Below are 19,715 nucleotides of genomic sequence, written 5' to 3'. Positions count from 1 at the left end.
AACAGAAGTGCATGGGGGAAAACTTGAGATGTGACAGTGGGTCATGGTAACCTCTGTGGAACACTGTTTCCATATCAACCTGCTTCCTTTCAAAGGCTTGGACAAAATGGAGCCTCACAGTGAGGTTTGTAGGGCTTTGATCAGAAGTAGAAACTGGGTTAAAAATTTTCTTCCCCTTTTTTTGATTTTCTTCTCTCTCATCCATGTCTTATGCCTGAAGTGGTAAGCTAGGACATGGGTAGGTACCATTTGAAAGTGCCCTTGCCCTTAGGAAGCCAAGAAGTAATTCCAGTGAATCCAGGAGGAAAGGAGAAGCCAGGTAAATTCAGTCCTCCAGGTTCATATGTGGTCCAGTTCACCAAGAGAGACTTTGCCTGCCATGCAGCAGTGAAGAATTATGCACTTGCCTGAATGTTCTCAGAAATCCAGCTGCCATGGAACTACATGGGAGTTGGTTTAGGTTCCTGGTCAGACAGTTTAGTTCTTCACTTTTCCACATCTTGCAAGGACTTTAATAGCAGGGTCAGAATCAGCCCCAAGAACAGAATAGGTTCTGGGTAAATGGGGGCCTATGACACAGGATTAATATGCATCTGTGACGGGAGCTCAGAGTACAACTTGTGCTCATAGGCTGGTCCACTGGGCATAGAGGTGGGGGTGGCAGGTGGTGAGTGGTGAGAGGAGTCTAAGAAAGAACCCAAACTACTTCTTACGTCATTCTCGCCTCCCTTCTATCTAGTAATCCTTGTTTGTAGGGAAGAGTGTGTCATTTTTTGTTTCCTTTTGTTTTTTCATGTAGCCACAGGTACAGCTCTAGGAAAGGAAAGCAGACTTATTCTCCAAAGTCAGTGTCATTCTCAGAATCTTTACTGCTTGAGAAAGGATCCTTGTGCCTTGGGTGCCTAAAGGTTAAGAATATGTGCATTCAGACATTTGGATAAGAATTCTAACCATGCCAGCTTGCCAGCTGAATGGTTTTTCCAAGTTCTGCAATTGTCTTCATCTTTGGTTTCCTAATCAACAGATAGAAAAATAAGGGCTCAAAAAAAAATCTCAAAAACAGTTGTCATAGATTCTTGCTCTTAAAAGATGAAGACCCCCTTCTTTGCCCAAGCATCAGTGCCTTCTGGACTTCTCCCCACCCCGCAGCCATGCCGGCTGTGCCTGAACCCCCTCGGTGCTCACTCAGTGAGGAATGCATCTGTTTGCTCCATTTGTTGGCTGGTAGGTTTTTAACATTCTCCGTTAGATTCTTGTTTCTACTAAGCCAAAATTCTTGTTTCTACTAAGCCAAAATTTTCCTGGCTGTTATGCCAACATTTTTTGCCCTAGTTCCAACATGGGAAACATAGAGAATAAATGTCTCACTTTTTCCTCATCTCCAAGTATCCGAAGACAGCTATCAGACTCCATCAGTTTTCCTTTCTCAATGCTTTCCTTCAAACACTCCAAAAAAGACATAACTTCAAGTACCCTCGGTCTCCTGAGTTGTTCCTTTTACACGGCTTTCACTTTCCAGTGGTCTTCTCAAAATCTGCTTTGCTGACCTCAACAAACTACCTCTAATACAGATTGACCATGACAAAGCAGAGCTGAGGCTGCCAGCTTTGTTTTCATTACCATCGAATAATTTTAAATGTTCCTGACATGGCTCTAAACCATCAAAATAATGGTTTTGGCACCCAACTGCTTGATAATGATCGACTGGCAAGACTTTCAACTTATGCTTTATTTTATCTTCTGTGACTACATTTTATCCCACACCCCCTCCTATGTCCTCCCGGGGGAGAAGAAAGGTAAAAAAATATTGTCAGGCGTAATCTTACATGAATGGGAGGAAGTTCTAGAATTGTTGCCCTTCCCTCCACCCCCTACATATTTGCTGCTGTGTTGAAAAAACAAGACTGTTGCAACCAAAACAAGTTTCCCTTCCACCTCTTTGACCAAGTTCACTTGCTACTTCTCTGAATGATAAATGGTACTGTTTTGTGAAGTGGCTACAACTTCAGTGTATTCTGGAGGTCCTCTGACTTGTTCTTTGTCCTTTAAGGGAATAGCCTTCTCTCTCCTTTTTTTTTTTTTTTAAAGATTTATTTATTTATTTTAGAAAGAGAGAGAATGAGAGTATGTGACTGGGGAGAGGGGCAGAGGGAGAGAATCTCAAGCAGACTCCTGGCTCCCAGCCTGAAGAAGGCTCCATCTTCCCACCCTTGAGATCATGGCCTGGGCGGAAACTGAGTCTGCTGCTTACCCAACTGAGCCAACCAGGCACCTCAGGTATCACTCTCCTTAACAAAGGAAGTATCTTAATATAAATTAAAATAAGAATCCAATGGCTGCCCTTTCAGTTTCCACCCTAAACCAGGTATTCCCCTTAGAAATGTCATTGACATTATGTGATTGAGAAGCAAAACGGTCAGGGTGCCTGAGTGGCTTGGTGGTTGAGCATTTGCCTTCTGCTCAGGTTGTGATCCCAGGGTGCTGGGATCGAGTCCCGCATCAGGGTCCCTGCATGGAGCCTGCTTCTCCTTTTGCTGTGTCTCTGCCTTTCTGTGTCTCTCTTGAATAAATAAACAAGATCTTAAAAAAGGGGGGGGGGGGAGAGAAGCAAAACATCTTCATTGCCAAATAATGATGAATTAGAAAACAGGTATGTTATGGAGGCTGCATAGACTTAACACTGTGTGCCCTTGACTTTTCTGAATTTAAACCATGGGTGCTATGGTATGTATTTATGAGAAGTCATGTAATCTGTGGGGTGCCCTATTGTGACTCCTGCTTCCAAAATCAGTTCTTCAGGAGACATAACCCTGCCAGAAGACATTAAAAAGTTTAGTTTTAGTGTCAACCATTATACGAATGAAACTATCCAAAACATAAATTGGGAAAATTTGGGTCTCCAGCAGTGTCTAGTCATATGCCCTACAGAAATAAAGTTACACAAGTCCTGTGTCATCGATGTTTTCAAGTTCAGTACCCACATTCTTTCTCCTAAAAAATTGCTTGAAAAATCCCTTTTCAAGGAAATACTCATTTGGGGATTTCTCTTTGCTATGGACCAAGGCTTTGAAACATTATATCATTGATGGTGGTGATTCTCCTAGCTTCTGAATAAAACTTGGAAAGAAGTGAGATAAAGACCTAGACTATGTTGGGGTGCCTGGCTGGCTCAGTTGGTAGAGCATGTGAGTCTTGATCTCGACTCTTGATCACGAAGTCATGAATCCAAGCCCCACGTTGAGCATAGAGCTTACAATTAAAAAGAAAAAGAAAAAAGAAAAAAAAAAAAGATGTAGGCTGTATCCTTATTCAAAAGTAAATAAGTAACATATTTAAGTTTTAAGTAGCATATGTAGAAGAGAGAAGTAGGGGCACCTGGGTGGCTCAGTTGGTTAATTATCTGCCCTCAGCTCAGGTCAAAATCTCAGAGCCCTGGAATTGAGTCCTGAGTCTGGCTCCCTGCTCAGCAGGGAGTCTACTTCTCCCTCTGCCCCTCCCCCTGCTCTCTCTCTCTCTCTCTCAGATAAATAAATAAACTCTAACCAAAAAAAAAAGAGAGAGAGAAGAGGAATATAATGTTCTACGGTGTTCCATCTTTTCACTATTCTTGGCCAGATATAGAAATAATAATGGCATCTGAGGGCTAGACACAGGGAGCACCCAATGCAAACACCTTCAAAAGGCAGGCATCTAACAATGTGTGAACTCCATACAATACAGACTTAATATATTTTTTAAAGATTTTATTTATTTGAGAGAGAGAGAGCACACACAAGCAGTGGGTAGAGGCAGAGGCAGAGGAGAAGCAGACTCCCTGCTGAGCAGGGAGCCAGATGTGGGGAATGTGGGGCTCAGGCTCCCAGGACCCTGAGATCATGCCATAGCCAAAGGCAGACACTTAACTGACTCAGCCCCTCAGGCGCCCAAAACAAAACAAGTTTTTATTTATTTACTTATACTTCTAAAAGTTTTATTTATTTAAGTAATCTCTATACCCATCATGGGGCTTGAACTCATGATCCTGAGACCAAGGACCACTTACTCCTCTGACCGAGCCAGCCAGGTGCCCCCAAAACAAGTTTTTGTTTAATTTAATTTATTGATTTTTTTTTTTTTTGAGAAAGAGAGGAAGAGGGAGAGGGAGATCTTAAGCAGGCCCCCTGAGATCATGACCTGAGCTGAAATCAAGAGTCGGATACTTAACCAACTGAGCCATGCAGGCACCACCCCCCAAACAAGTTTTTAAATTTCTGCTTAAAATTTTCTCACACTTAGGATGCCTGGGTGGCCAGTGGTTTAGTGCCTGCGTTTGGCTCAGGTTGTGATCCCGGGGTCCCGGGATCGAGTCCCATATTGGGCAACCTGTGGGGAGCCTGCTTCTCCCTCTGCCTATGTCTCTGCTTCTGTGTCTCTGCCTATCTCTCTCTCTCTGTCTCTCTGTGTCTCTCATGAATAAATAAATAAAATCTTAAAAAAAAATCTCACACTTCTCATGAAGTAACACACAAACAAGTCCTCCTCTATTACTACACACCCCCATTGTTTACTGCATTTAGTCCTGAACTGGCAATAATCAAAATAATCAATAGCTACAATTATTGAGCATGCTTTATGTAACCAGGTGCTAAGCCAGCTGCTTTTAGGGATTCCCTTACGTGATCATTGCAGCACCCCCATGAATTAGTGCTGTTAATATACTCATTTTTTTCAAAAAAAGATTATTTATTTATTTATGAGAGACACAGAGAGAGAGGCAGAAACATAGGGAGAGGGAGAAGCAGGCTCCCTGAGGGGAGCCCAACATGGGACTTGATCACGGGACCCCATGATCATGCCCTGAGCCAAAGGCAGACACTCAACTGCTGAACTACCCAGGTGTCCCTTAATATACCCATTTAACAAGTGAGGAAGCTGAGGTTTGAGGTGGTAGGTGATTTATCTAAGATTCCACAGCCAGGAAGGGGTGGGCCTGGGATCTGAAGATAGGCGTTGTGGTTCCAGAGCCCATAGACCACTTTATTGCTGGATATTTCAGTTATGCCTGTGTGTCCATTAGCTTAAAGTCTTGCAAAGAAATTAAGCCTGAAGGTTTTTCCCTGACCCAAGGTTAATCATTCACTGTTTTCTCCCAGCAATCCACAGAGCCATACAGATTGTACAAATCCAGACATTAACTTCTGAGCGGAACATTGAAGCAACTGAAACATAAGTAGGTGTTGACTTTGCAAATAGGTGCTGTGTCCTCTACAACTGTCTGAGTGAAGCCTGGGGGTTAGATTTCCAGTCAGCCCGCAGGTACTTTTTATAAAAAAACCTTGATCCCAACAAAGTGAAAATAGGTATCATTTCATTTCTACTTGATTCAGTTGCTTTTTTTTTTTCCACATAAAGGAAGAACTTTCTTTCAACCCCACTGCCTTTAAAAGTGAATAAAACATTTGTATGTCTAAAATTAGTTAGCTTTTCCATCTGAGGTGGAAAGACAACTCAATAAAAAAGTTATTGTGAAGGTTGTACACAGTTTAGCTAAACTTCCTGAAAGCTTCTATTAATCTCCTAAATGAATGTCTATCAAAGATGTCTCCCTCATCTTTGTTCTCACTCTCATGCCGAAGGCCCTGCCATCTTTGACTTCAATTATGGCAATATTCACCCACGCTGCTGCCAGATGATCTTTACAAAAACAAAGGTTCAGTGGTGTCACTCCCTGCTACAAACATTTGTATTTGCTCCCAAATGGCAATGGAATAAAAATCCAAATACTTAAACATGACATTCAGGCACTTGGTTACCAGAACACTTCCCTTTTCTTGTCGTCTCTTTGAGCCAAACCGAATACTTTCATCTTCCTTGTATGCCAAGGACTGTTGTTATTTATCTTAATGTCTGACATTAAGTAATAAATGATATAGGAACTACAGATAGGCAAGGTGCTTTTCTATTAATGGATATGCGAGGCCAGAGCTTGGGATGGGAGAAGAATGTGATGATCACTGTTCTATCACCTTCCAAACAGCAGGAGCCGGTTGCTAGAGCACTGAAACAACCCAACCTTTACTTCCAGTGTAAGCCTCCTTGCTTCCCTTGACCAAATCAACAGAGTATCTTTATAAAACATTGCTGGACTTCAACCTCTTCCAAGTAGACATTATTCATCCAAAGGGCAGCAAAATATTCCGCTGGTGTCAAACATCTTGAGTACAATCTGGGGTGTGGTATAGAGTTTATATTTGATAGCTAGTGGAAAATACTGAGCAATGCCTCCAAATAACAACCCCCCAACCCCACCCCCACATTCTTTTCAAAGTATCTCTCTTTCCTAAGAAGACAGCCCTTGAAAAATAGAGTTTGCTGGGTCGCAGATCTGTGGTTTTCACCAGAGTTTCTCTGTCCTGTCTATCGATTTCTTTCTACCCCTTCCTGTCATTCATTCAGGAGCAAAATACATGTTCCCTTGAGATTTCCACAGGAAGCACCTTCAGCTCTTGAGTTCTTTTTCTACCAGGGTTTATGGGGAGGTCTACATAGGTGGTCCTCATAGATAATGGATCAGCAACATCAAATCCTTCTCTCTGTTCCAAGTTGATTAGAGATTAGATTTTCTCAAGACTCTGTTAGGTGTACATTTTTGCAATGGTCCATGAAAATCCGTCTAACTATCACTATGGAGCTAAATTAAACCCTTTTGTATTCGCCAAATGTTCTGCCAGAAGGAATCTTTGTGTTTTGTCAAGGTAGATAAACAAAATGTTTCCCTCTATAGCCAAACCACATTTAAAAGTTTAAAAGTTTAAAGCCACATTTAAAAGTTTAATGATACACATTTCTACCAGATGTCCTTCCCCCAAAATCATCTGGGTTTTACAGACTATTTATCACTACACTTTCTGCCAGGACTCTTGCAGTGAAATCTGTTTATTCAGAAAAGAGTTTAGGCTTTGCTATCTATTAAATCTGAAGAGATCAGAAACCAATTTATTTAATTTTTGAAAATAGTTCTGTGCTCCAGGACTATACATTTGCTACTTGAGTATCTGGGTAAATGTAACCTAGGAATGTGATAACTTGGGTCCTCTCAGAATCTGAATCCCTGCGGTAAACAAGCCTCTTCACATTCTTTGGAAACCAAGCCATGGGCTTCGGGATGGTCCTCTGACCTTTGCTCCACAGCGAGCATTTTTCACGCATTTCTGACAGACTTGGGTGAACCTGCATATGTTCACACACACAGTGCAACCTGGCGCTTACTTAAGTGGCTACTCAAAAGCTGTTATGGTCACGTATATCTTTGCTAGTCTTTATCTTAGTCAGAATAATTTATTTGCCTTTCGGCAGCACATATGGTCTAAGGCAAATACAGTAGCTCTTTCCTCTCTTCAGTCAAGTCTAAAAGTCTCATCCTGGCATTGTTATTGTGCTCTTCGAAGCATTTCCAAATTGAGAAAGCTGTATGAGGTCTCAGTGGAAAGTCACTGCCAGCCAACGTGGTTTGACTCTGTCTGTTTAATAAATGACAGTGTTTCCTTTAAGCCTGGGTTTAAAGACTTAATTTGCTTGCTATTCATCTCCACTTCTGGTGACTGCCCCGCAAGGCTCATTTTCCATTGCCCAGATGTTTCTCCAGTTTCACCACTGCGTCTGATTCCCATCCTTCCCTCACTTCTCAACAGCCATATGTGTATGTGTATATATGCATGCACGTGTATGTGCGTGTGTATCCACATGATTAAACTGAGGACACATTTTCTCATGTTTTTGTTCTTCATCTCCTTTTACCCTTTCTTTCTCATCCCACCACAGATAAATAAGTTTAACATGACACAATTGATGATACAGCAGAATATCAATTGTTAAAAGTTTAAAAAGTCATCTCTAGGGGTGCCTGCATGGCTCAGTTGGTTGAGCATCCAACTGGTGATTTTGGCTTGGGTCACAGTCTTACTGGTCGTGAGATCGAGCCCCATGTCAGGCTCCACACTCAGCATGGGAGTCTGCTTGTCCCTCTCCCTTTCCCTTGTCCCAACTCATCACTATTAATACAGTCTGCTGTATTAATTGGCAGAAAGTTAAAGTAAGGGTCTCAGGGGAGGCCTTGAGTAGCATTAAGTCATGGTTGCTTCCCTGGGACCAAGGGGCAAATCATTTGCAGAGGCCAATTCAGAGTTCCTATTTCTATTTTAACGTACAGTTTCCTCCTTCACTGTTAAAAGCTCAAAGTTTTCAAGAGTTGGCCTGCTCCAGAGGTCACAGATTTGTAGATGGGCTGAATGTGGTCCGCAGCTGTTTTGTTCTGAAATAGTAATTTAGAAGCTGGAAGCTTTTCACATTAGTAATATAGATATCCAGCCATTCTTCAAAAACTCTGGCAACACTAAGTCCTTATTTCCCACATGAAAACAATTGGCTAGGACCGAGTAGCTGCTGTCCATTGAAAGCGAGTTTGCTGCTCTTTGGTTCCCTCAAATCCCATTGTCTCCCCAACCTGAACAACTGCACCTGTTATGGTCACCTGCCCCCGGGACATTTAAATTTGAAATAGAGGGCAGAGGATGTTTAATCTCTAATATAGGTTTACTATTGTCATAATTCAAGATCTGCCCCTCATTTCTTTATAAAAGTACGAGTCTTATCAGCTTATCATAGTCAATTGCAAAACTCCCTCATATTCGATCTCCATGGTTGAAAAGGGTGTTCCTTAAATGACTTTTGCTGAGGTAGAGAGATCCCCATTACAAGGTCAGCTTCTTTCTTTTTTCTGTTGTCCTTAAGGGAAGGTCCTCACTTTCTCTCCAGAAGTCATCTCCTTTGGTAGGACTAACTCCTTCCTCAAGGTTTCTTACAGCATCTCTTCACAGCACATGAACACTGCCAAATCTCTACCACAGTGCTTAGGGGGAAGGCCCAGAGAAACTAAGGTAGTTAGGATACAGGTCCTGCTGCTTTAACAAGAGCTTAAAAAGAATAGCAGGGCAAATATGTTCTCACTTAGTAATCCAGAAGGAGGAAGTCCAGAGAGGTAGGGCAGCTGTGCTCCACGAGGTCATCTGAAGATCCAAGCTTCTTCTATCTTATGAAAACATGTGTTTTTCTCATCTACATGGTACAAGACAGCACATCACTGCATCTATATTCTAGCCAATGACACGAGGGATAGGAGAGGGCCTTAGACTCTGATACAGGAGGCCCCAAAGCCTGAGGGTCATTTTCTACTCTTCTCTTTCACATCTGATTCGCTATCGATTCTATCTTCAACATATAAATTAGAATTCAGTCCATTCCGGGACACCTGGGTGGCTCAGTGGTTGAGCCTTTGGCTCAGGGCATGATCCTCGGATCTGAGATTGAGCCCCACATCGGGCTCCTTGCAAGGGAGTCAGCTTCTCCCTCTGCGTATGTCTTTGTCTCTCTGTGTCTCTCATGAATGGATAAATAAAATATTTTTTAAAAGATTTTATTTATTTATTCATGAGAGAGAGGCAGAGACAGGGGCAGAGGGAGAAGCAGGCTCCATGCTGGGAGCCTGATGTGGGACTCGATCTGGGGTCTCCAGGATCATGCCCTGGGCTAAAGGCAGAGCTAAACTGCTGAGCCACTGGGCTGCCCTAAAATATTTTTTCGAAAAAAGAATTCAGTCCATTCCTTTTTTATTTAAAGATTTATTGATTTATTTGAGAGAGAAATACATGCATGCATGTGAGTGGGGGGGGCGGAGAGGGAGAGAATCTCCAGCAGACTCCACGCTTAGCACAGAGCCCAACCAAGGGCTCAATCCCATGACTCTGAGATCACAACCTGAGTTGGAATCAAGAGGCAGATGCTCAACTGCATGAGCCACCCAGGTGCCCCAAATTCATTCATTTCTCATTAATTTTGCTACCACTCTGATCCAAGCCACCCTCACTTCTGGCTGGGATTATTCCAATAATCTAATTGGTCTTGCTGCTTCTATACTTGCTTGCCCCACTGTCACTGCCATTACCACCACCACCACTACCCAAAACAGTCCATTCTCAACATAGAAAGAGGGATTCATTCCATAATAGAAACAGACTACTTTTCTCCTCTGCTCAGAATCCTTCAGTGGCAGCCCATTTCCCTTAGAGTAAAAGCCAGAGTCCTTCAATGGTCTATAAATGTCTACAAAGCCAGAGTCCTACAATGGCCTCCCACACATATCCTTGTTGCTTCTTTTCTTCTACTCTTCCCCTTGTTCACTTTGCTCACCCTATTCTACTGCCTATTCATACTGGCATCTTTTTACTATTTCTGGAATATGTTAGAAGCAGTCTGCCATAAGGCATTGGCTGTTCCTCTGCCCAGAAGATTCTTGCCTATAATATTGCCTATAATTATCCATCTAACTAATTCCCTTACCTCCCTGAGGCTTTGTGGTTGCCATTTTCCCAATGAGTCTTCTCTGTCCACCTTACTGAGAATTAGAATCACCTTTCCTTTTCCCTTTATTCTGTTCTCTCCTGCCCCCAGTTTCTCCTTAGCACTTCCCATCTTTCAACACACTATGTAATTTGCTTTTTTATGTTTTTTTTTTTATTTTTACTGTCTCCTCTTGCTAGAATCTAAAATCTAAGAGGGAAGAAATAATTCTCTCATTTAGTGAAGAAGCACAATTAAGAATAGTGCCTGAGAAATGTAGGCACTTGCTAACTAAGTGTTGAATGAATGATTATACTTTGGAAATGGTGGTTACCAGTTCTGGGTCAAATTGTGCCCCCCTCAGAAGGATATGTTGAAATCTTAACTCCCAGTATCTCACAATGTGATCTTTTTTGGAATTAGGGTTTTTACAGAGGTCATCAAGTTTAAAAAAGATCATGAGGGTGGGTTGTAATCCAGTATAACTCGTGTCCTTATAGAAGGGGGAAATTTGGACACAAAGACACCATGCGGTGATGAAGGCGAAGATTAGGGTGACACAGGTACAAGCCAAGAAAGGCCAAAGTTTGCTAGCAAATCACCAGAAGCGAGGGAAGAGGCATGGGACAGGTTCTCCCTCACAGACCTCCCTCAGAAGGAAACCACTCTCCCTACTGACTTCAGACTTCTAGCCTCCAGACTATGAGACAATAAATTTCTGTTGTTTAAAAATTTTAAGCTTAGAGCACTTTGTCATGTCAGCTCTATAAAACTAATATAGTTGGTCTCTAGATATGTAGGTAGATGTGAGATCTGGAAACTTGCTTAGATCCGCAGGTGCCAATAAACTGTAAAGCAACATATAAACAAGGTATAATAATTAAACAAGAATATGTCCTTTAGGGTTAACTGTGTCTGTCCAAGGACTTAGGGGTTGCTGAATTCTACCTCACTTCTCTTTTCTCCATCCTACCCATATCCCTTACCATCGCCACCACACAGAAACATCTGCTTTAAGTCACAGGGGAATTCCTAGGTTATATTTCCTGTGAAGATTTCAGCTGGGCAGCATTCAGCAACTCTTGAAGATAGTTCTCCAAGCTTGAACTAACTGGACCTTCTGTCTAATCAACTCATCTGCTTTCTGGAATATTGGGGACCTCTCTGATACAGAGTTTTCTGTTTGAAGGGATTCTGAAACGGACGAGCTAGATCACTCATCTCTTGAGGACTCGTCTTCCCCACCCTAACCAAGAGAACTGGGAAGAGAGGTGGTTGGTTTCCTTCAGGATGCCCTGTGATCATTTTGGCCCAGCAGGGGCAGTAATGGCATTAGAAGGGGGAGACTTCTGACTTTTGGTGAGGAAATGCTTGTAGTGGGATTAGGGGTCTTCCACTGGCTCTCTGTATTTAAGAATGAGGTTCCTTCTACTTTATTGCTTAAGGTTTCAGCATTCCTAATAGCCTGAAAGGTCATAGGCACCAAGAAGGAAGGGTGTCCCAGTAGATAGGCAGAAAATGGAGACAGGGAATTAAACACTGGGCTAGAAAAGATACGACATTGGGGAGCATCAGCCACCAAGAGCAGTGGGCAGAGTAAGGTCAGACCTGCAAGAAAAGGTCAGAAAGAAGGGAGTCAGGGCGCCTGGGTGGTTCAGTGGGTTAAGCATCTGCCTTTGGCTCAGGTCATGATTCCCGGGTCCTGGGATCGAGCCCCACAATGGGCTCCTTGCTCAGTGGGGAGCCCGCTTCTCCCTCTGTCTGCCACCCCCCCTTGCTTGTGCTCACTTTCTCTCTGTCAAATAAATAAATAAATAAATAAATAAATAAATAAATAAAATAAGAAGGGAGGGAGGGAGGAAGGAAGGAAGGAAGAAAGAAAGGAAGGAAGGAAGGAGCCAATTCTTGCTCACTGAATAGGATACATGAAGGAAAACACTTGGTGTCAAGAAAAAAGCCAAGATCGGGGATGGAACTGTGGGTCAAGGTCAGAGAGATTCTGGCAGTGACAGTGACTTAGGGGTGAACTCACAAACTCTATTACATTTGGTTCTGAACAGGATTTGTAGCAGGGCCAATCATTTATTCAGCCCATGTGATATGTTGCGACTTGTTCTAGGCACCTGTGATTCAGAGATGACAGCCATTGTTCTCAAGGAGTTAAGAGTTTGATAGGACAGAAATGAAAGATAAATGAATGACAATTTTGTGTATTAAGTACAGTAAGGGTCTAATATCATAACAATGTCACAGTAGCTAAGAACTCAGGCTCTCGGTCCAACAGGTTTGAGTTGAAATCCTAACTCTTCAGTTAGAGGTTGTGTTATCCTGAACAAGTCACTAAGCTTCTGCAAACTTCAGTGTCCTTTCTTATAAATGGGAATAATAATAGTACTACTTACCTACTTCATTTTTTTAAAAACATTTTTATTTATTCATTCTTGAGAGACACAGAAAAAGAGGCAGAGACACAGGCAGAGGGAGAAGCAGGCTCCCCATGGTGAGCCTGATGCGGGACTCAATCCCAGGACCCTGAGATCACGACCTGAGCCAAAGGCTGTTGCTCAACCACTGAGCCACCCAGGCATCCCTACTTTATAAGATTTTCATAAGGATCAAATTAGACCATTTATGCCTGGCACCAAGATAATTCTCAATAACATTGGCTATTATTTATAATAATAGTATAATTATCTGGAAGAAGGTATTGTCAGGAAATATTTCCAGGAAAAGGTGGCATTTAAGCTGAATATTGAAAAATAAAGAGAAGGTGACTGGGCCTGGGATTGGGAGGATGCTAATGAATTGCTTTTATTTTTTAATTATGTCCTGCCAGATTCCTCAAACAATTTGAGATAGGATGATGAATTCAATGTTAATAGAACAGAATATGAGCTGTCTCTGAGCAACATTAGATATTTTGACCTCTTCATTCTAACCCTACTATAATCCCATATCTTATGTTTGCCCCAGTAATTATTGTAGCTCCATGAAATGAATACAATTATTCATCTCCTTTCTTCTTCATTTTGAATACTAACAAACAGAAATAACACAAAATAAAATTGATGTAGTTAAAATTGTACCTAGTAAATTTGTTTTGATTGTAAAAATGACTTTTACCTCTTCTTAACCCAGAAAAACTGGTCTTGATAGGAGGGAATAAAAGGCCACGAAAGAAAACTTAACTTTGGGTGAAATTATAATAGATAATTGGGCATGGGCAAGAATAAAATAAAACTGATTAATAGATCACATTTTGTTGTGAATGTAGAAGATAATCTGAATTAATTTGAAACAAAGGAATTTCAATAAAATAAAAATTTAAATAAAGCTTAGTGGCATTCTATAGAAAATTGATACCAAAATTAAAAGGTCATAATCAATTTTACTCCAAAAGATACTTTTTTGGTTAAAAAGCCTTCCATACTTATGTAATTCTTATGAACATATTTGCATTCATAAATATAGAATCAAACCACACCATTCATGGGTACAAAATAGTATGTCAAAATCTCTAGTACTTGCCTGTGACATCTGGATGGGTGGATTGATGAAGCAGTGGGAACTCTCATCTAGAGCTCAGGAAGTCACAGTATAACTGACTTTGAAAGGCTTTGAATCATCACCACCTAAGTATTCACCTGTTTTCTTTTGTATCTTCCATAAAATAATAATGCAGAGTCAGAGCCTACTAAATGCCTATTGAATCTTAGATTTTCTCTAGTCAGGCCTTTAGCATTACAGATAGTGGAATTGTACCTGTAGAGTTAATCGGTTTAATTCAGCACTTACTGAATACTTTGCAAAAATGAGATCTCCTGGATTTGAGAGTAATGAGAGCAAAACTGAGGTACACCAAGATGTGGATGCCTAGAATATAATAAAAAGCCTTACCAAAAATTATACTATTTACATCCAGTACATCAGATGAAGTATTTTTATCCACATGTTCTTTATTCACCAAATGTTTCCTCTTCTTTTAAAAGTTTTCTTTCTTTTTAAATTTGCTTCTATAGATATCCTCATTCTCCACTTGACAAGGTCATGGAAGATCTAGAGGAAAGATTATTTGAAGAGTTCGAGAACTATTCCTATACTCTGGAATATTACTCCTCAGAGTCTGATTTGGAGGAGAAAGGCCACGTGGGAGCAGTTCATTGGGTCTCCCTGGTGTTATACTGTTTAGCATTTATTCTGGGCATTCCAGGAAATGCCATTGTCATTTGGTTCACGGGGTTCAAGTGGAAGAAGACGGTCACCACTCTCTGGTTCCTCAATCTGGCTATTGCAGATTTCATTTTTCTTCTCTTCCTACCTCTGTACATCTCCTATGTGGCCATGAATTTCCACTGGCCCTTTGGCATCTGGCTGTGCAAGGCCAATTCCTTTATTGCCCAGTTGAACATGTTTGCTAGTGTGTTTTTCCTTACAGTGATCAGCCTGGACCGCTATATCCACTTGATCCATCCTGTTGTATCTCATCGACACCGAACCCTGAAGAACTCCCTGATTGTTATTATATTCATTTGGTTTTTGGCCTCTCTAATGGGTGGTCCTGCTCTATACTTCCGGGACACTCTGGAGTTCAATAACCACACTCTTTGTTATAACAATTTCCATGAGCATGATCCTGACCTTACCTTGATGAGGCACCATGTTCTGACCTGGGTGAAATTTATTGTTGGGTACCTCTTCCCCTTGCTAGCAATGAGCATTTGCTACTTGTGTCTCATCTTCAAGGTGAGGAAGCGAAGCATCCTGGTCTCCAGTAAGCATTTCTGGACCATCCTAGCTGTGGTCATGGCCTTTTTGATTTGCTGGACTCCTTATCACCTGTTTAGCATTTGGGAGCTCACAATCCACCACAATAGCCATTTCCACCAGGTGCTTCAGGCCGGCATCCCCCTCTCCACTGGCTTGGCATTCCTCAATAGTTGTTTGAACCCCATCCTTTATGTCCTAATTAGTAAGAAGTTCCAAACTCGCTTCCGGGCCTCAGTTGCTGAAATACTAAAGCACACACTGTGGGAGGTCAGCTGTTCTGGCACAGTGAGTGAACAGCTCAGGAACTCTGAGACCAAGAACCTGTGTCTCCTGGAAACAGCTCAGTGAATTATTATTCTTCCACAAATCAGTATAAGGTTTTTGTGTGGGTTCCCTGACAAATGCTTTCAGGTTATTTGGTTCCAAGGGACAGTACCAACAATCTCTGTTTGTTAATCAGTTTAGTGACATTACATTTTTGTGTGGGTATAGAACTTAGGAAAGATCTTCATTTGTTCGCCTGCAAATTATCTATCACTCTTGCTAATTATACCATTGTGGATTAGTAACTACTGTTGATGCAATATCAGTTATTATTTTTTTAATCTTAATGACTTTGAAGTCCTAAATCTTAATGCTAAATATGATTAATTCATTTCAAAAATGTTAACATACATGCCAAAGCTCACTTTAATTTTGCACTAGTAACCTATAAGATATATTTTTAAAATGCAACATGTACTTAATTTCTTTATTTCATGAAATCTATGTATATACATTTATAAATTAAAGTAATAGTCGATTATGGTAGTTTAAAACATTGTGAACTATTAATGAACTATTAATGCTTAATGAAGTGTCCCAGAATCTAGTTGCTTAGAATGACAATGCATTATTATAATATTTCACAATTCTGAGTCAGAAATTCAAACAAGGCACAGAAGGGAGGTTCATCTCTCTGCTTCATAAGGTCTGAAGCATCAGCTGGACTGGGATGACCCAAATGGCTTGGGTTTTGGAACAGCTTGTCTCCTCTGCCTTACTATCCCTTCTCTTTTTTTTTCTTCACACAGCTCTTCCAGTATGGCAGCTCAGGGTAGCCAGACTTCTTATATGGCAGTTTAAGTCTCTAGGAGACCAAAGTGGACATTTTTAGTACTCTTAAGGCCTATGCCTGCCCCTGACACAGTATAACATCCACTGTACTCTCTTGGTCAAAGCGGTCACAGGCCAGCTCAGGTTCAAGGGGAGGTGATGTAGACCCCACCAATGGAGCCAATGGAGATATGCTCCTATCTTTAATCCTTCATGATATCATTATAAATACTGTTTTTGGAAAATTCTGGGTAAACATAAAACACTGACATCTAGATAGTAGATAGGCAAGCCCAATCTCAGAATGATTTCAGAAAAAGAAAGCATGTATGGCATTGATATATTTCTATCTTCTATTCCTATAACTATATTGATGTAGACACCAGTACAAGACCAATAAAGTATACTTTTAAGTCAGTAACCTCTTCATAGTGCAAGTCTGTTGCATTTTAGACTGTAATGGTATTTTGACCTCTATTCATGTATTCCTTTTTTTTTTTAAGATTTTATTTATTTATTCATGAGAGACACACACACACACAGAGGCAGAGACACAGGCAGAGGGAGAAGTAGGCTCCATGCAGGGAGCCCGACGTGGGACTCGATCCTGGGCTGAAGGTGGCCCTAAACCGCTGAGCCACCCGGGCTGCCCATATTCATTTATTCCTTTAGCAAATAGACGAGTGTCTAAGGGGTATACAGATGCATATGGCACTTAATGGTTTAGAAAGTCTAGAGATTAAACCTGCATAAAAACAATGCTAAAATGAAATGGACAGTAGTCAGTGCCATAAGAAAGCCAAGGAAAGTGTAGATTGTTCGGAGAGAAGAGATAACCCCCGGTACAGAAGGGAAGAAACATTGGGGTTTCTTGCTTTGGGGATTTCCTAAAATCCTGTTCCTGTCCCTTGTCTCTGCTGGTACCTTTATCTTTTATGACTACAGACTCTGCTACTCACTGTAATTTTAAAAAACATTTAATTTTCCATAATTTGTTGATTTTAATTTTGAAAGTTGGGAGGGGAGCTGTGTTATTTCTTGAGTCAGTATCCTTTATTTCATCTTTCAGCTTTTGGAAATGCTAATCTTGGATCACTTATTGTCTATGTTCTTTACTGGTAGCCCATGCAAAAATCAGATCTAGTTTTGGAAGTTATTCCCCCCAAATATGTGGCATAACACAGCATATCCCAAACTTCTTTCATTCCCAAATTTCTTGATTTGTGCCATACCAGTATGGAGGGAATTCATGAAGAGAAAGGCTCATTGTGAGTGTCTGTCCCCTCTAACATTGGGGTTTCAGATATTCCACTCTGAAGGTTCCTTGTCACCTTCAAGGGACAAGCCCTGATTTCCCAGGATCAGGAGAAAAGCTGGAGGATTGAAGACAAAGAGAATTCCTCAGGCTCATCCTTAGTTTCAGCAAATGGAGAGATTGTCAAGGCTGTGGGAGAAAGTGGAAGGCTGAGGAGCAGGAAGGGGATTAAGCAACCAAGGGCAGAAGAAAACGATGGAGGAGGTGGTGTTACCACCTAGTAAGCAGGAGCTTACCAAGGGCCTATGAAAATATTTGAGATCTTTAAAAAAAAATATGATTGGCTCTAGAATACAAAAAAGGGAAACTTTAAAAGTCAAAATTAATAAGTACTTCATTACACATCTATAAAATATACCTTTATGTCAATTAGTCAAATGAAATGTTACATAATTATATAAAAACTTATATTTAAGATGGGCTTTCAGTATGTATTAATGTTTGATATGAGGAGTGGAATCTCCAAAAAAAAAAAAAATGCTTTACAGAAGGTTTACAAAGGTCTTAGAGAACTTGAATTCATTTGAGAATCTAAGGAAAGTTACAAGTCCTTTCCCTACAAATATGTTTTTTTTTAAAGCAGTTTCTATGCCCAAAAGTGGAGCTCAAACTCACAACCCCAAGATCAAGACGTGAGTTGCATGTGATGCGACTCCTCTCTAGAAACATGCTTTTTTTTTTTTTTTTAAACATGCTTTAAATAAAATATCAGAGAGTCCTTAGACCTTGGGCTAAAAACCTTAGTTTCAGTGGTTTTTAAAATAGTTGATAGTGGGGATGTAACAAATCTGCTACTGAAAAGTAGCAACCAGTACAAGTACTTATGGGCAGAGACAGGAGTTAATGTTTAATTCTCAGTTTGAGGGAAGATCCAAAGAGTAGCATTGGACCTAGGACTGGGGACTCTAAGTCTTCTCCCTTGGCAGTTGGAATCTGGTGAGTGGGGCTTTCCAGGGGTCTTATGATTAAGAGCAGGATGAATGAGTATAAGGACAGAGGCTAGAAGACAGGACAGGCATTGGAACAATTAGGAAAGGAAGTGAGGGGATCCCTGGGTGGTGCAGCGGTTTGGCGCCTGCCTTTGGCCCAGGGCACGATCCCGGGCTCCCGGTGCATGGAGCCTGCTTCTCCCTCTGCCTATGTCTCTGCCTCTCTCTCTCTGTGTGTGACTATCATAAATAAAAATAAAAAATAAAAATAAAAAATAAATAAAAAAGGAAAGGAAGTGAGGGAGCTCAGTGCCCAGCTGGCAGGAGAGCAAAGAATCCCAGGCTCTCAGGGACTGGGGCACAGACATGATGAGATAGACCTGCATTTTCAATGGAAAGCAGCTCTTTAAAGAGGGCAAGTTCCAGATGTTAGATGTCTCAGTATCTGAGTTTGAATTAAGGCTCCAACACATCATAGGGCTCTGCCGTTTGCTAAATTGGACAGCCTGGGTCGCTCAGCGGCTTAGCGCCACCTTCAGCCCAGGGCCTGATCCTGGAAACCCGGATCGAGTCCGGGTCGGGCTCCTTGCATGGAGCCTGCATCTCCCTTTGTCTCTGTCTCTCTCTCTGTGTCTCTAATATATAAATAAAATCTTAAAAAAAAAAAAACCACAGGGCTCTGCCATTGGCTAAATAAATTAAATTTTCTAGACCTGTCTCTCCCATTTGCAAGGATAAGAATAGTAGGACCTGCTACATGGGGCTGTTGTAGAAATTAAATGAGGCAATGTGGTAAAGCACTTAGAGGAGTACTTAGCTCTTGAAATAACTTGATCAATATTAGCTGGTATTCATCCGTGAAATTCTTGGCATCTTCTGACCTAGTAAATGTTAAATCCTCTCCTCTTGGATGAACGCAAAATTTCATAGGAACAATAAGGTAGCTACACAGAGAACTTTAAAACGAGATAGTCGGGCAGCCTGGGTGGCTCAGTGGTTTGGTGCCACCTTCAGCCCAGGACGTGATCCTGGAGACCCGGGATCGAGTCCCACATCGGGGTCCCTGCATGGAGCCTGCTTCTCCCTCTGCCTGTGTCTGTTTCTCTCTATATATATATTTCTCATGAATAAATAAATAAAATCTTAAAAAAAAAAAAAAAAAAAAAGGACGCCTGGGTGGCTCAGCGGTTAAGTGCCTGCCTTTGTTCCAGGGTGTGATCCTGGAGACCCGGGAT

At 41.3% G+C, this 19,715-nt stretch overlaps 1 protein-coding gene across 3 annotated transcripts in view; it reads left to right on the top strand.

Annotated features, from left to right (window-relative positions):
* Window positions 1-19,557, top strand: part of CMKLR2 (chemerin chemokine-like receptor 2) — a 55,389-nt gene extending 35,832 nt beyond the window's left edge. For all 3 annotated transcript variants that reach the window (XM_041737287.1, XM_041737285.1, XM_041737286.1), the window contains one exon: window positions 14,394-19,557. In XM_041737287.1, the coding sequence (XP_041593221.1) occupies window positions 14,422-15,489 (1,068 nt within the window). In that variant the 5' untranslated portion in view covers window positions 14,394-14,421 and the 3' untranslated portion in view covers window positions 15,490-19,557. The remainder of the gene's footprint in view (window positions 1-14,393) is intronic.
* The last annotated feature ends 158 nt before the right edge of the window (window positions 19,558-19,715 follow it).

This window comes from Vulpes lagopus, chromosome 22, assembly GCF_018345385.1.
Source record: "Vulpes lagopus strain Blue_001 chromosome 22, ASM1834538v1, whole genome shotgun sequence".
Lineage (NCBI taxonomy): Eukaryota > Metazoa > Chordata > Mammalia > Carnivora > Canidae > Vulpes > Vulpes lagopus.
Note: the sequence above shows the minus strand (reverse complement) of the source record. Positions and strands in the feature narration are given on the sequence as shown.